The sequence below is a fragment of the Pezoporus flaviventris genome, unplaced genomic scaffold (assembly GCF_033815535.1).
Source record: "Pezoporus flaviventris isolate CSIRO_AGI_PZ_B2104156 unplaced genomic scaffold, CSIRO_AGI_Pfla_v1 ptg000001l, whole genome shotgun sequence".
Taxonomy (NCBI): Eukaryota; Metazoa; Chordata; class Aves; order Psittaciformes; family Psittacidae; genus Pezoporus; species Pezoporus flaviventris.
In genome coordinates this window covers 16,649,629-16,667,400 of record NW_026892549.1, presented here as the reverse complement: position 1 = coordinate 16,667,400, position 17,772 = coordinate 16,649,629, and the positions used below count along the sequence as shown (strand labels likewise).

The following is a 17,772-nucleotide window of genomic DNA, read 5'->3' as shown; positions in this document are numbered from 1 at the left end:
GCAGCAAGAGCCTCTTAGTCTAATAGTTGAAACCCGTCACTTCAGCAATTTCAATGTAGAATAAAATACCTATAAAATTTTTACTGAACTAAAATGTCCACGTAAGTGATTAGGCATAAGTTAAAGAGAATTGAAAGTCCTTGTTAATAACCAAAGCACATAGAGAAGAACCACTTATTTTCTTCTTGGGCATACATGGGCATTTTTGACAGTTCAGATGCATCCTGGAAACACCTAAAGAGTATTTCTGAAGTTTCTCATTAATATTAAAATTAAATTGGCACTATCACTCTTCCCAGTAGCAATGAGAAATCACATAACAAATGTAGGAGGTGTTGGAAGGTCAGGCTCCCTTCTTCCCCCTTTCCACCATCACATCCTTCTAATACCCTTAGAAGAAAACTGCTACCTGATTGATAGCTCTTTGACTAAGAAAAACCTAAGGAAACTCCACGCAGCGCAGACACAAACCCTCCTACAATATCTGTGGGCAGATCACTCTTTGTCATTGTATGAATGCTAAATTTAGGAAAACCCTACTAATATTATGATAGTACAGCTGTATGCCAAAGGGCTGGGGGCCTAACTAACACAGAGTATGGTCTCACCTGCACATGCCCTTCTGAATTAGGACAGTTTACTTGAAATTTGTGTGTATATACTATGACAAACAGAATGATGTAAACTGTAAGCTACAGCAGCTATGCTTGCAAAGATAACAGCAAATTACAAACCTTGATCTACGAGGACCAAATGCATCCGAACAGAAAAGGTAAGAAATGGTTCATCTGACTGCTGTCACTTTATAAGACCTTCCTCTTGCTCCTAAAGATGTTCAAACAGCTAATTGTGTGGAAGGATAAGAAGAGGTTTGTGCTTATTTACATGAATGAGTTAGGATTTGAATACTAGGTCTTGCTAGGGAGCGCTCAGTAATGAGCACTTTGTGTCTTCACAGCTGACCTCTCAGGCAAAAAAGTAAAGATCTTTGGGTTTATAAGAGATAAGATTTAACAGCAAAAAAAGCCATATGAAGATTGAAGGATGCTGATGCTCAGCAGTGTCTGTCCAGAATTAGCAAGCAATAAAAGGCAGGAATTTTTTAATTTGGAAAATATGAGCATTTCTGGTTATGTGAAACAAAGGAAGACTGCAAAGTACAAATTGCTCTAACCCCTTGGTTTGCATCAATGAATACTAATTAATCCTGGTTTACAAACTGAAGTCAAGCTAAAAGGGCTTCACCAAGCTGGCTACCATCTGCAAGCCTTTCCCAGGAACTATTGGTATTTCCAGCTTTGCTTTTCACCCCTTCGTATTATGAAATCCTTTTGCTGATTTGCCACCCCTCTGCTCCTCCGCTGCCTCAGAAGCTGAACAACGGTGAAGGCAGAGCCCATGATGCTGGAGAAGGGGAAGGCAGGGGATGGGTAGTTATACCCCATCAGGCCAACTTCAAATCACGGAAAAACACTGCACAAAGTAATCAAACAATTTTCATCAGCTAGAAGACAACAAGGTTGTAAGCAAGGGCCAAAATAGATTTGTCAGAGCAAATCAGGCCAAATGGACTTAATTTCCTTCTGAGGCAGAGGAATAGAGCTGCTGAGTAGGAGGGAACTTGACTGCCTGCAAGAATACTATTTTTATAGTTTATTTTTCAATACTATTAACAAACTAGAGGAAAAAATAATGCAGATGCAATATATGAGTAAATGGCTAAAAAGTGCAGCTCTTCGCAGCAGGAATACATTTGCTTCATCAATAGAAAAGTGAAGATTTTCCACTTATTTCCCATTAAATTCCCTGTAAGGCGACATCATTGCTGGAAACCCCAGCCTGATCTCCAGGGTGGTCCCTCCTGCAGCACTGCCACTCAGAAAATGCCTCCAGCCTTTACACTGACCTCACCTGGGATTTCAGGGGCTGTCCAGGACCAAAGGGGTTGAGTTGTCCCCTCTCAAGTCCCACTGGGGAGTCAACACCCCAGAATCCTGGGCACTGGGATTTACAGCTCCTGACACATACCTGTTCTGCACAAATACAGCAACAGAAACAGGCTTGAATTAAATTAGAATAAATTTAGCGCTCAGCCCAGGAGGAGCTCCTCTTCTCAGGGCGAAACTGCTTGGTACTAAATGGAGATCCGAGGACAATCCCATACTGAAATACCATGGAATGAGCTATTCTAGAAAATACCGACATGGCAAAACCAGTCACTGAAATTATGCTCACACTAGAGACCATGTTGCCCAAGGCTCTGTCTAACCTGGCTTTGAACACTGCCAGGGATGAAGCATTTACCATTTCTTTGGGCAACCTGTTCCAGTGCCTCACCATTTAAAATGTTTCCTGAACTAAGATAAAAATAGCCATTCTCAGATTAGTAGTTTCAGTCTTTGTTCAAGTTATTTTGAAGGAACATTCTTATTTAAGATATGTCATGCTCCACTTCCACATTTGGCCAAACAAAATGTCCCTCAGATTCATGGTGGCTCAAATTCAGATCCTGGCACAACCCATACGTGTACGTGAGTTGAACAGGTCTTCAAGCCGATCTTCTCACAGATCCACAACAGCATCCTTGTGACTCCAATACCAGGGCTACTGCCAGAGCCTTTTTCTGTCCAGAAATACAAAATAATCACTAAATCATTTATAAAACTCATTTGAAGAGGCAGTGATGGTAAGAGGATGAATAAAATGAAAACCTCCAATTTATGCTTATTAACTAGAAAAACAATAGATGAGAAACAAAACAATATGAGCACTGTAGAGTTTCCTTAATCGCTCATGAATTTCTCAGAGAGGAGCACTTTGGTCTATATTTAGCAAGCAGTGGCTCCACATCCCTGCCCACTGGTGAGTTTACAGGAGTGAAGCATTCCCTGCCTGTCACTGCAGCATGAGAAAGCAACACTCCTCACAACCACATTGCTTTTGTTCCGTGAGAAATTCAAGCGCTTCACCTTCCACACTTTTCCAAACAGCACTCACACAACACCTTCAACCTGCCAGAGCTTGGCATGTGTGAACACCATTCCCCAGCCCCACCAGGGAGATCCTGTCCCCCAGCACCCCATAACCCAACCCACACGGCTCCAGCTGCAGCAGGGACAGAGTTCCCATGCTCTCAGGGAATCTGGTATTCATATTTTCCTCTTTAGATACATTTGATTTCCTGGAGGCATGGCACAGATTTGTATCAGAGACCAACCAAGTTTTAGTGCTCCTGAATTTTCTCAATCATTGCACATGTCACTCTCCCAGAGATTACTAGCTCTTGCTTAGCCCTCCAATACTTATTCAAGGAAAATATTGATCTACATGAGCAGACTGATGCTACAAGGCCCGTCTGTGCCAGCACACACGGCACAAGATCAGCACAAGAAGTGCTCAAGGAGAATGTATTCTGTTTGATTAAGCGCGAACAAGTATTTTTTGCAAAGACATGACTTCTGATGAATCACCAGTTATTCAGATTATATATACGGTGAAGGGAAAGCTCCTGCCGAGCTCCAGCTTAAAACTGCTATCATTTTTCTCTCATATATCTCCAAAGAGATCTAAGGGGGGGAAAGGAGAAAGATCCACAAAAGCTTTCTGCATTGAAGCTCAGTACTGTGTGAAACTGCTGTCTTATGCAGGAGGAAGGATGTGTTACCCAAATTTCAATGGCTGCAAGTTATATAAGGGTTGTAGTTACCAAAACTGTTCACTCCCAGTTGTGCCTCCTTAGAACCAGCACATAAACCACTACACATTTGCTATATTTTCATTAGCATTTAAAAATGGGGTGTTTTTTTTTTTTTCCCTTTTTTGGTCCAGCTGGGCCCTTTGGCTGTGCTGCACCTGAGTAGCAGCTGCAGGAGGGGCAGCAGGTATCTGAGCCATGAAGGTCCAAATTTCAGCACATGATCACTTAGCGACAAGCATGTTTGCCCCCTTGACCACCAAATACTGTTTTTTTCCACTAACAGATATTTTCTATAATGGCAGCACTGGAAAAAGATTTGCTGAACTGCTAAAACCACAAGATTTTTAAATCAGTTTTGTATCATTTTTAGGTTACACTTAGAAAAAAAAAGAGAAAGAAAAAAAGCCACTTTCATGACGCAGAACTCCTGAATTATTTTTTTGCTGTCACTTCCCATCTAACACACCTTACTGATGTCTCAACTCATATTCAAAAGCTGTCTAGACATAGTCTTCAGTAACCAGGTCTAGGTGGCCCGGCTTAACTAGTGGAGTTGGACCAGATGACCTCCGGAGGTCCCTTCCAAACTCAGCGATGTTTCAAATCGGTGATATTTTGCAGAGAAGTGGTTCAGAGTGACGGTTTCTAAGCAAATTCAGTCACTGAGTTATTCCTTGTGAAAGCTGGCTTGGGTTTCCCAAGACTCTGGCCCCCTCCCACCAATGCAGAAGGCCAGGACTCTCTCATTCTTTGCCAGAGAACATAATGAAGAGGTCTACACCACATGTGCAGGTCCATGCTCCATCAAACCCAAGCTAGAGGTGGCTTTCTGCCATTCTCATGCAGACAGCAAATCCAGAGTGAGCAAGGGCCCATCCAAGGTCAAGCAACACCAGTACACACAATGCTGCAAGAGTCTGTGCTGGACCTTTGCATTCCTCACTCTACCTCTCTATCCAAATTTCTGCCCTGTCAATACAATGAGATTGTCTGAACACCTGACAAGGTCACAAAAGCTAGTAAGACAGTGAAGGAGAGGAAGAAGATGAACCTAGGTATAATTCATGAACTGTACCAACCATTGATTGATGCAATATTTTGATTCTGGTTAGCTCCTCCACTAACTCCAGAGTATTTTCCCTCCCTTTTGTCCCCTGCCCACAACACTTTGCCAACATTTGCACACACCCCACACCCCTCCCAAAATACAGATGGTAAGATAAAAATAGAACAACTATACGTTCCACCTTTAAAGTTGCTAAATTTGTACTGAGTTTTCTTTAAAGCTAAGCGACCACGAGAATAACACATAGGAGAAACATCTTTAAATGGCTATAGAAATTATCTATATCACAGCAGTCTTCAGATTTGTATTACAGTTCTTTATTCACTCAAGTTGTTTCAGTTCTGAAATCGTTCCCCTGCATCTGTTTCTGAGGGAAATCTTTCCGTAGAGACCCACAGTTACATAATTCAAGCTATTCACATTTTTAAAAGAACAGTGGAATATGCCTTTGATTTCATCACTATTTATTTAATTAGAAAGCCTGGCAGGCTGTTTGATTTCTTTAATCAGAAAATGATGTTAAAAGTTTTCCAAAATATCATTTAATGAGTTTCGAAAATGGATGCATATACCATTCCTGCCAGGTTTCTGTATATTTCAGGTTCTTATTAACTGTTCAGGTTTTTTCAGCCATTTCAGCAGCTTATCAGTAAGTCACAGGATAATACAGCAATTGTAAAAAGCTACATGCTCCTAAATGCATGCAGAGGTAAAGCCCCAGAAGGGGAATCCAACATAACAGTCAAAACCTGTTCTCCCCATGAACACCATCGTGAAGGTTTGCTGACAACCGAGCTTAAAATCCTCCATCACAATAATGTGAAATCAGGACAATAGTTTTTGAAAATAAATGCTTTGAGTGTTCTTCAAAATTATATGTTATCATAATAATGGAGGGGTTGAATATATATCAAAAATAATCCTAAATGGTTACCAATTACCCTTATGAATCATAACCATCTTCAGATTCTGAAAAGCCATTTGAACATCTCAGCTGTGAAACTCTCCCCTTGCTGACTGACACTCCAAAAAATGGAAACAGTGCAAACCCCAGAGCCAGACCTGAGCATCCTTGGGCATTCCCAGGGAAAGCTCTGGGGTCTGGTGCTGGGCGTAACCTCAGAGCACTCCCCATGCAGGAGGTTTAGACTGTGGGCCATACAAATTAAAAGAGCCAGGAGCCATCCATGAATGCTTACCTCAAGTATCTGTGGCCCCTAAAACAAAATCTGTTTGTGAGGGAAGGTGAGGGATGGCGAGGGAACAGGAGACAAGCTCTGCTGAGCTCAGCCCTGCTGCTACCCCCAGGAAGGACCAGAAGGGATCAGCAGACCCTGGCTTCCTTTCCTCTAGGGATGTGCTAGGTCCGCTTCCCACTTTCCACGTGTTATTATCCCAACAACCTAAAAGCTGTATGTAATTGAGGAGGGTAAGGGAAACATAAGGAAAAGTCTTCTATTTCCAGAAATTAACGTTTCGGTGATGAGGCAGTAAATTATCTTAATCAAGCTGGGAGGCATCTATGAGAAATCATTTTTATATGATTTAATGAGAGAAGGCATCAGAAATGGTGATTTTAATCAGTCAAGTGGGATTTAGAAGCAAGAAGATCCTGCTTAAACAACTCGTTAAGACTTCTCAGAAAAAAATCTTTACTGTCTCTGCAGACAGTCAAAACAAAATTTATTGTATATATTTACTAATTCTCTAAACCCCTTGGTAACATTGCATATCAAAAGTCAACCGATTAAAGAGAAAAACAAAGTTAAAGGAAAAAAAAGTCTTCATAAGCACTTGCAGAGAAAAACAAGAGGCTCTGAGTTTCTATCAAAAGACAAGGCTGACTCAAACCAAATGCTATTAGGATTCATAAATTTCTATTTACTATAAATCCAATGGCTATATTAAAGTGAGAAATACTCAATACCTTCTAATTCTTTTTCTAATTTGTAAGGCACTTGCACTCCAGCCTGCACCACACAGTGACAGCAGAAGACTGGAACAAGAATAACATGGAAAATGGCAAATTAAACAGGATCCTTCAAAAGGGCTTAGCCTCAATTTGTACCTGACTTAATCTAACCACCATGACATGCCTCCCAAACGCTACGTCCCATGGCACTCTACAATCCCATGTCATTGCAGAATGCACCAGTACTGATACATCTACCTTGAAATCATGATTTATAGAGTAGTTTAAGGTTAAGACATTTCAAAACATGTCAAGATCCCTGAATCCACCCCACTGATCCTTCCAGTAACTTTAATTCTCTCTTATTTTTCTGTTGAACCAGAAGTCTGCTTTTATTTTTCATAGGTATTTCTACCTCCTTCAGTTCCAGACTAACAAACGGCTGCCTCTGTCATGTCAGTACAGAGAGAAGAAGTGTTAACAGTATACCATGAAATAAGTATTTTTTGTTACTTATTGTTAGTCGCTTGCCATCCGATTTTGATGATGGGAGCAGAAGATCTCTGTAGGACAGAGGAGATATGTGGACTCTTCGTTAGGGACTGTAGGGGCAGGACAAGGGGTAACGGGTTCAAACTTAAACAGGTGAAGTTTAGATTGGATATAAGGAGGAAGTTCTTTACTGTAAGGGTGGTGAGGCACTGGAATGGGTTGCCCAGGGAAGTTGTGAATGCTCCATCCCTGGTGGTGGTCAAGGCCAGGTTGGACAGAGCCTTGAGTGACATGGTTTAGTGTGAGGTGTCCCTGCCCATGGCAGGGTGGTTGGAACTAGATGATCTTAAGGTCCTTTCCAACCCTAACTATTCTATGATTCTATGGTTCTATGAGTAGCTTGGTTCTTTACAAAGGATATTGCAGATCTGAGCACAATTCAGACACAGGAAATAATTTACTTGAAGAAACAAACAAGGAGCGCAGGCTGAAAGCACCTAGCTCTCTCTTAAATCTCTAAAAGTTAAAGAACTTGGATGAATATCAAAGCCTTTTCCACTAAATATGCTACAAATTCCCATCCGCGAAGACACAGGCAGCCCAGGCAGCAGCAGCTCCCTGCGGTACCTGCTGTAGGAATATGGTAGTGGGGAGCAAACACAGCAATTCCTCTGTGCCATGTTTCTGGGGTGGGTAAGAAACCAATTTATTTCTATGGTATTGATGCTCTTCATGGCAATCTTACAGAAAGATAAAATAAGACAGCAACTTTAGAAAACTGTCTGTCTCTAAGGATGCTTAATGACTATGTGCAGAAGCCATGTTATTTTATGAGATCCCCTGAACTGGTTGTCAAGTCAGGAGACGTGGCACAGGAGCCAAACAGCACATCTGGCACTGGGAGAATGTTCATCCTAAAACTGCTGCTGCGCTCAATACACAGCTCCCCACTTGGGACTGAAGACGTCTGAGTGAAATCAACTGCTTTCATGGGGAAACATTAGAGCTGGTGTGCAATTTTAAACTCAAAATATAGATCACAAGCAGGGTTTCCCAGCCCTAACAAAGAAGGATGCCTTGGTCTGCGGCAGTATAAGGATAGAGCCGTCACGACATCAGCACAGGAAAGAGCACATATCGCTACCAGACCTCACTTTGGCTTTTGCACCTCATCTTTGGAAAGAAACCAAATGCCAAAACTCCATCACTCCATCACTGTACAAATTCATCCATTTTCATCATGTTCTAGTACTGAAATACAGTCTTCTGAGTTTCAAAATCCAATTCCATTTCAATTCAACTTAATGATACAAAATGATGATGATTTTTTTCATTGATAGGAGGGTAAGAGATAACCACTACAAAGGCAGCTTTATAGACTGAAAGTTAGAAAGTTACACACACTGCATTAAAGGTCTCTTTTACTTCTGGGATGTGAGAGAAACCCATTATAAAAATGGGGTTGTACAAAAGAATTGCTCCCTGGAGGCTGCTGTCCCATCTGCATAGGTTTCACTTAAAATAAATGCTGCTCCCAGTAGGATTAACAGAACATTGTAATTGTATTTCAGAACACAAAATGTAAGGAAGCTTATCCCACACCAAGAGAGAACCTGGAAGGCAGGCAGGGTACCTGAAGTACCAGCTAGGCTGATACCAGCAGCATAAATGATCTTGTACATAACTCAACCTTCCTCTCCACTCAGCCTTGGCTCTGACTTCTGGCTGGTTCTTCTGGGTTCAAGTGGACCAGACACAAAAAAAATCCTAGAAACCCTCTCCCATTTGGTTCAGATCAAACACTTGCACCTGTAACTTCAGCTTAATGTGCAAATCAAGCACAGTCTAATTAATCTTCCTCCAACCTACTTCCTACAGACTATATATTCATCATCCCCAGGATTCTCCTGACCTACATGCAGATTCATCACACTCACCCCCAGTACCACCACTGCTCTTTCTCCAGACAAACACAATTGAAATTCATTGGAAAAACCTTTTCAAATGTATAATTTACTCACTGACTTCCTGAGACGAAAAAAAACACCAAACATTGTTTTTACACCTAACCAAAACCAGCACCCTGGTTTCTCAAGTTATTTCTGTTCTTTCCGTGCCAGCAGACATTTCAGACATGTACTGCACCCCTGGCTGGCATCACATAAACACAACAGCAAGGGCTATCCTACACCAAGAAGGAAGAAAGCAGACTGAGTCTCTTACTGGCTTTATCTACAAAACACCCAACAGAGCAAGCTGGAAACAGTTTTATCTTTCTAATAATACCCTTCAAATTATTGCTTCTATCTTGCAGTAGTGGTGGGTTGTTAGATGCAAACTCTAAGTTAAGATAGCTTAGATGGAAGATTTTTGCAACATATTATTTCCACAAAGAGGAGAAAATTGTCTTGCACAGCACATATGATCAATGCTGAGGCTGGTGTCTCCTGATCTTCAGTCCAGCTCCAGCAGCCAAACGTCACAGCACCATGCTCAGCTTCTCAGAAAACTACCTCTGAATCAAATCCATTTTTTGCATTAGCAGAGGTATTCAGGTACATAACCCATGCGAAACATACCCCGTTTTTCTTGATCTACTGCGTACACTCCTAAACACAAGTTGCCCACGTTTGTATAAGTATGTTACTGCATGTTCCCAGAGCTAGACTGCTGTCTTGCCAGATACATTTTAGCTTTCAGCTGACTGACAGGGCAGATTCCTAAAGAATCTGCTGAGAGCACCAACATAGAGAGATGGGTCCTGACTTTCTGCAAGTTTTAACTTACTAAACATCCAGCCTTCCCCTCTTTAAAAAAAGGACATGCTGTAGGGAGGACTGCACCTTCCCTTGTGTGTGGTGCTGTCTTCCCTCCCTGAGCCAGGGAAAGCTGCCTGCTAGAAACCAACAGTAAGAATTGCTGCAGCTTATACAGACCCCTGTGCTTGTGCCAAAGGCAGTGCCAAGAAGGAAGACTTTTTGTCTCCTCACCACCTCCATCTTCATATTCACATGTTCTTGCTATCACTGATACTGATTCTCCTCCAGTCCAGCTGCCCTTTAGCTCCAAACTCTCCTCCTCCCTTATTTACTCACATATTTAAAGACTTTTTTAACTTAAAAACCCTTTCATCCCCCCATGTTTTATCAAGACAGAGCACATTTTGCTCTACTTTACCCAGTATTCATCTCATCTTATAAAACTTGGTCCCAAAATGTGCAAGTTTATATGAGTTAGGCTTTACAGATCCAGAAAATACCTTTTTTTGTCGTTGTTGTTGGTATGCATGTAATTTCTAAGCCAGAAATATTTGCAAAAACATATTCAAAAGTATACACACACACCACTTTGTTTTGAAATTCTAAAGAGTTATTTACAAAGTACCTTTTCTTCAATTGTTTGTGTTTTAAAACACTTCTGCTAGGAAAGAGAAAACACAAACACCTGGAGTCCTCTTGTCTGCATGTCAGCCCAAAAATCTTTATATGAGCGAGAAAACAGAGAGTTTTTTTTGAATTATCAGGGAGCGTTTCTTGAAATATCAGCAGTGTTTCTGGAAGAGCGCAGGCAAACCACCTCTGCTGCCCTCAGTCCCTCTTGATACCAGGCTGAGTTACGAAAATGCTGCAGCCAGAGGTTCTCAGAAGTAGCCTCCTGCACTAGAAAAGCAGCACAGCAAGGAAATGCTGGGAAACCAGCATATGGACTGAAAATCTAAGATATTCTGAATATTCCCCTCTGAATATTCTGAATGGCTGGCAGCCCATGCCAGTGCTGCAGCATCACAGGCTGCCAGGCAATGCCACAGGGTGCATAGCACACCGACCCCTCTGCAGCATCCCCACACCACTGAACCACAGCAGAAGTTTTTCCACCTTGCCGGGAGCGCCAAAGTGCATCACCTTGGTAACAGACACATTGCCAAAAATCCCTCGAACATTTTCACTTTGTAGGAAAAAACAAGTGAGGCCATCTCAAAGCATTTGCAAAATTTGACTGTCACTGAGTTAAAGGGCACCCTGAAGTATACAACTTCTCAAACGTGGATGGGAAGACCTGCAAGGTGACATCTGCTTCACAGAGCATTTGCTTTCCCTACTCACCCGTCGTTTCCACGATGCCCTCCAGGATGACGACAATCTCAAACTGCTCCGTTTGCATGCTGCGCTGGGAGAGGTCGTAGAAGGGGCTCTTGGCATCAATCACATGGCAGATGGTAAGCGGGGACACAAGGAAAAGCTGGTCGGCCCCTGTGCTGAAGCCCACGTCGAGCTCCAGCTGATCAAGTGGGAGGAACTCGCCCTCTGGGGTCTGGCGGGACTGGATGGGCAGCGAGGGGAGAGACACAGAGAGAGAGATATCACCACTGGAGCAGCCATCACCCAGGCACCCCAACAGCATCCTGCATCCCTGACAGAGCTCTGTACCACCTGTCACATGAGGCAAAACCCGGTCCAGCCATTAGGCCACGAAATGGGTGGAAACCTAGTACTGGACATGCTGAGCAGGGATGAATTACTTCTAATACATATCTTACTGCAATTGCAGCTCACCAGCATAGAAGCCCTAGATCTTTAAGGTCCCTTCCAACCCAAGCCATTCTATGATTCTGTGAAAATCACAGGCCACTGATTTGAGTGATGGCTCTGGCATGGACCTGCAGCATCACCCACCAAGGGGAGATGAACATCCAGCCTACCCTTCACCCAGCTTTGCACACCAACCCTTGTACAATGGGTGCCCAGAGTGGTGTACCCATAAAGGGTCCCCTGCCCAAGATCTCAGACAAGGTATCTCCCCTTGAGATACCCAAAACCTCAACAAATCCACACTGCAACACAGTGATCACAGGAGAGGGCTCACAGCCACCTCCAAGGTCACTCCCATTTCTCCTTGCAGAAAGTGGCAGCAATTAGGTTCATTAGCAGCTTTTCCATAAGACAGAGCTCCCCAGCACTAAGAACAACCACTGTCAGCCCCACAGCAGCTGGGCACAGTCCTCCAGGGAACTTCTTGGATTGCTGTCCTTTTGACAACAGAAGCCCAGAGAAGGGGATGCTGTTACTGTGTTAGTTATCGCTGCCTGGTAAGAGCAGCTGTAAACCACAATTTGACAGCTATGTAACAAGTCCATAAAATCATGGCTGGAGCTCATTCAGCTCTCTGGCTCTTGCGCCTTGCTGCAAGCTTCACATCCCCAGTCCATAAGGAGCACTGTAACCAGCACAGCCCTGCCCAAATGCTCCCAACTCTGGCTTTTATTGCTTCTCCCTGTGATGTGAATAGGCAGGAACAGAACATTATAGCCCTTCCCAGTCATTACTTTTATTACAGAATTTTCCATTATTTGCTATTCAGATTAAAAAAAAACAACAACAAAAACAACAACAAAAGTTTAGCAAACTGCTGTTCATCAAACACAGCCAAAACCCAGTGTTAAATCACTACTTGGTTGTGGGTGGCCCATTGCTAGAAGTGCTCAAGGCCAGGCTGGACAGGACTTTGAGCAACCTGGACTAGTGGAAGGCGTCCCTGTCTGTGGTAGGTGGTTGGAATTGCATGGTCTTTAAGGTCCCTTTCAACCCAAACCATTCTGTGATTTTATGACTCTGACACTTAAGAGGCATATCCATCACTCCTTACATTTTCAGCTGATGTCAAACTTCCAATATTGAGCAATAAGACTCACTTGAAATAGGCTGTTTTTTTCTTTAACAGGAGCATGATTATGCTTGCAGGAAGAAGCATAATCATTCCCTTAACTTCTGCTGTTCTCATTCTCCTTGTTATTCAGATGCATTAAGTACGAAAGGGGGCAGGAGTGGGGCAAGATGCCTCACTGGACAGGGACCAGCACAGCCATCACCTCCAGATTAACAGCTCTTCTACAAGTGACACCAACATCTCCTAGAGAAACCCAGCCCCTTGACTCCCACAAAACAGCCCTGCACTGGCTGCTGCAGAAGATGCCACATGTCAACAGGGCAGCCCCCAGCGAGGAGGGCAGCCACGGCTGATGGTCAGAAGCTGTAGGGAGCCTAAAAGCAAAAAAGGATCCTAAAAGCAAAAGGCAGCAGACAGAGCAAAACCGGATTATGTGCCTCGCTTAGGACTTGGTTTCTATTTTTAACATATTCCCTAAATGGTGGCTGGATTTGAAGGAGACCTAATCCCAAACAAACAATTGTGTGCTTCACTGCCCTGAAGCTTTGGCTAAGAAACACGCCTTAATTTTTCTGTGTGAAAATTCAGATTTATCACACCTGTCTCTTCCACCCCATTCTAGCATACGCCATACAGTTTTAGATAAAGACATCAGAGCCAAGAAACATCTAGAGCACATCTGCATAAATATCCTGCCTGCGGGGTTTTGTTTGTTCTTTTATTAGAGAGAAGTCTATTTTCCAATAAAAAAGAAAAAACACATGCAAAGCACCAAATTACACCCATTAAGCAGAGCAAGGAGCAGCTGTAGGGAGAGAACTACTTCTACCAGCCATCCCGCACCCCTAAAATACCATTCTAGCCCCACAGAAGGCGAGGGCTGGCCCATATCTGGGTGACATGGTCATAATGGGGACACAAATGCACCTGGCCTGGCTTTGAGACAGAGGAAACTGCTGGCCCTGTGTCAGACCCAACAAAGCACAATTGCATGCACCCAGCTTTAGTAAGAATGCTAGTGGTTTGGGAAAGTCCTTTAAATATATGGTTGTAAAATTGCTGCTTGTTCTGCCTTCTGGCTCTTCTGGTTAGTTTTTCATCTACCACTGCTACTGTCCAAAGTGTCTTGCCTTTTCACATCACATCTCACAGAATCATGGAATACCAGGTTAGAAGGGACCTCAAGGATCATCTGGTCCAACCTCCTCTGTGGATGCTTTCCAAGGGACACCAAACAGTACCTGCCCCAAAATCTTAGTGTGAACCAAACAGCCAAAAATCCCCTACCAACACACAGGAGAGGATGAAGAAGCAGAGTGAAATATTATTATTGCAAAAAACCTCCCATATATAATGGACATCTTAACAGATGAAACAGTCATGAAAAAGGAGACTTAAAGACAATGTGGTTCTTGATGGACACAGCAAAGTCCAGAGAAACAGGCACGAGCTACAGATGGGAAGAAGAAAATGATGGGGAAGAAAGGTTAAAAATGGGTGGGCTGCTATAGGAACCCTAAGATTTTACAGCCGCAGTAAAATCAAGTGTTACATTACCTAGATGTGAAGTCATTTACAAAAGTAAGACTGCTTCTGTTCTGAGGGAACTGAGATAAAGATCGAGAGTTAAAATGTTACAGACAAACCAAGTATGTCTTTATAACTTCCCCCCAAGTTACAGGCAGTACACTACCCAAGGCAGGGCACGTACTATTGACCATTTTGCTATTCAAGCTAACACAAAAGAAATTACCTTGGGTGACTCTTTTGACTCAAAGTAATGTAAGGAGGAGAGTACAGAGCTTCTAAGTGTCATTCAAGTTCTTTACAATCCTGGAGATTCATTAAAGAAAGTGAATATTAAACTGCGCAAGTCTTTGCACTAACTTGCCACTTTTAAGGCTTAATATTTTGTTTTTCTCCAGCATGATCTAACCAGGGGAAAAAAACTATTAAACAGAGTATATTGGGATTTCCAATTTTACACAGGTTTTACAAGCAGAATAACCTGCTGTGAGCAGCCCTGCAGTTAACTCTGCCCTTCCAGTTCTGGAACAAACCTGCAATGAAGATTATGTGCAAATCAAAGCAGGAACACTGAAGCAGCAACACACCCCTGCCAGACAGAAGAACTGCCCGTGTGTGGCAGCACCCTCTGGGAGAGGGTCGACTCTCCCTGCTGCAATTCTCTTTTTTCCCTTCTTGTTTTTCTATGGCCAGGAGGCCCAGCCAAGCACTGCTCCCCCACAGCAGCAGAAGGATGCACCATGCAGAGACATTTGGTAGAGGCTGAGCAGAGCCAACCATAACTGCATCCACAGAAAAGACATATTTTAGACCTTTATTATCCTCCACCTTTCCAACCTCAGCCCTGCCTGCTCAAAACCAGAAGAAAGATGGCTATGAAACTGCTCTTTCACATATTTAAAGTTCAGGATTTTTTTTTGGAGCCACACTAAGTTTTAAGCACCAACTTAAAGCTATTAAAGAGCTATGTTAAACATGACGTCCTGACCTTTCTCTAGTCAGGATGGCCTCCTCAAACAGGTCAGTCAGAGGGGTCACCATGGTACCCTCTAAAGACAGAATGATTACTTACCAGCCTAATTGCACATCATTCAATTTACCCAGCTGAACTTCTGACACAAGGAAACAACCAAGGATAGCTCACGCCAGGGAAAACCGTAACTGAGATCCCAGCTAATTATTCAAAAAGGAAAGAACAGGAACGGGCACCTCCAGGTCAGTGGCAGTGAGTACATTCTCACCAGTCAGTTCCCAGATACCACAATCATCCAGGCTTGGCAGGAAGGGGACAAGTGAAATGATGGGGATTCTTTACATACCTCTTCCCACCCCAGCTTGCTGAGTGCAAGCACTGCCCCTCCTTCAGGCCAGGGGCTCCCTCATGTTTAGGGTGCTGTGCGAGTTCATTGAGAACGCAACAATGATCCCGCCTGCAAGACTCCCATCAGAAACATGTCTTTGGACCAAGACATGGCAAGCCCCCAAGCAAAACTGCCCAAATCCAGGCACAACAGAGGGGGGGAATGAAGATTCCTATGCATCGTGCAGCCAGAGGAGCAAGGACAAAGTCAGAGCAGCACTCCAAGTGGGGTCCTTTCCTGGCAGGGGACCCTGCCTGCCCCTGCAGTGCACCCAATCCCAGGGCAGGACACCCACAAACCCCACCAGCCACAGAAACAAACTGGGGTGCTCTGCATGCACCAAACATCACCCCCGAGCCATCCTCTTCCACACACACCACCCTTATTTCATATGCCCTATGGATATGCAGCTGTTGTACCAAGCCTCAAACAAATACTTAATTTTCCCTAGACATACAGGGCCATTAGCAGGATTTGTAAGTGTCTAACCCTGACATCCTGCTTTCCATGAAGTTATGGCCCATATCAATGAAGTTCTGCCTGACTGGACTCAGCACTGCCTGAAAGCACAGAAATAAGCCAGAAAGGCAAACAGCTTTCTTTGAAAATGCACACCAAGGAACTGGAGCTGCAAAGTACTTATCTGGCAGAGAAATTTAGCACTTTATGGAAATATAAAAATATGCATATAAATCCAGGTCTGACTATAACCATTATCCTAGACAGCTGCTGGTAAATCACTTGAGAGTGAATCTGGTGCCCGAGGAGCACCACAGGATGCGAAGGCAGGAGTGAGGGGCGGCAAAGCTGGTGGCTCCAGGGCAGTGCAGAGGTGGGGACATCCCGGGGGGACCAGCAGTGCCAGTGGGGTGAGCATGGAAGGACAGCACTTACTTTGAGCAGCTTGCAGCGGATCTGTGCGGAGACCATGTGGCTGTTCCGAAGGTTGCCCACCCTGAACATGAGCGTGAGCTTGCCATCCCGCATGGAGATGGCGGCGTGCTCACTGAACATCAGGGTCTCAGCCCTCTTCTTCGGCTGAGACATCTTGATGAACATGCAGCCAATGAGGAAGGCATCCACAATGGAGCCCAGGATGGACTGGAAAAGAAAAAGAATGATGCCCTCAGGGCATTTGTCCGTGATGTAGCGGTACCCATAGCCGATGGTGGCCTCAGTCTCTATAAAGAAGAGGAAGGCAGAGGGGAAGTTGTAGACGTTGGCCACGCAAGGCGTATAGCTGTCATCGTGAGCCTTGTTGAGGTCGCCCCGCATGTAGGCAATCACCCACCACATGGAGGCCATGAAGAGCCAGGCCACGGTGTAGGTGAGGATGAAGATGAAGAGGTTCCAGCGCCACTTGAGGTCCACCAGCGTGGTGAAGAGGTCCGAGAGGTACCGGCTGGTCTCGCCGCCCAGGTTCCCGTGCTGCACGTTGCACCGCCCGTTCTTGTCCACGAAGCGCTGCCGCTTCCCCCGCGGGGCCGCCCGGGGCGGGGGCAGTCCCCCGCCGCTGGCCGAGGTGCTCACCACCTGGTACTCATCCCCCAGCTTCCGCCGCAGCGCCGACATGCTCCGCTCCGCGCTGCTCCGCGCTGCACCGCCCCGCGCAGCGCAGCGCCGCTGCTCCCGCCCCGCCCGGCCCCGGCACGGCACAGCCCAGCCCGACACAGAACGGAACGGAATGAAATAGAACGGAATGGAACAACCCGGTCCGCGCCGCCGCTGTGCGGGCGCGGGGCCACCGCTCTGCGCGGCCGCCACCCACGCGGAGCCGGCGGCAGCGACGGCGCGGCCCCGGCAGGGCGACACCCGCCCCGCGCTCCGCCCCCCGCTCAACGCCCCGCGCTCCGCCTCCCGCTCCGCCCCCCGCGCAGCACAGCCCGAGTACCGTCCAGCGCCCCAGCTGCTCTGCTTCCCGCTGCATCCTCGGAGCGGCCGTCACCTTCTTCCCCCTTATCATCCTCCCCGCCGCTCGCACACGGGTCTCCCCCCGTTCCTCCTCCTCCCCGCCGCGGTGCTCCCTCTCTGCCGGGAGAGGAGAGGCCTTGGG

General features: G+C 45.0%; 1 protein-coding gene across 3 annotated transcripts in view; it reads right to left on the bottom strand.

Annotated features, from left to right (window-relative positions):
- Positions 1–17,395, bottom strand: part of KCNJ3 (potassium inwardly rectifying channel subfamily J member 3) — a 650,962-nt gene extending 633,567 nt beyond the window's left edge. For 2 of the 3 annotated variants that reach the window (XR_009741983.1, XM_061446123.1), the window contains exons 1-2: positions 16,614–17,395; positions 11,271–11,487 (exon numbers count right to left, since the gene is read on the bottom strand). Coding sequence is in view for 2 of the 3 variants with exons in the window: in XM_061446123.1 (XP_061302107.1) it covers positions 11,271–11,487; positions 16,614–17,291 (895 nt within the window). In the remaining variant the exon portion in view is untranslated. Of the gene's footprint in view, positions 1–9,326; positions 9,681–11,270; positions 11,488–16,613 lie in introns of those variants that run through there. The other variant, XM_061446133.1, reaches the window with a different exon arrangement.
- Between the last annotated feature and the right edge of the window lie 377 nt (positions 17,396–17,772).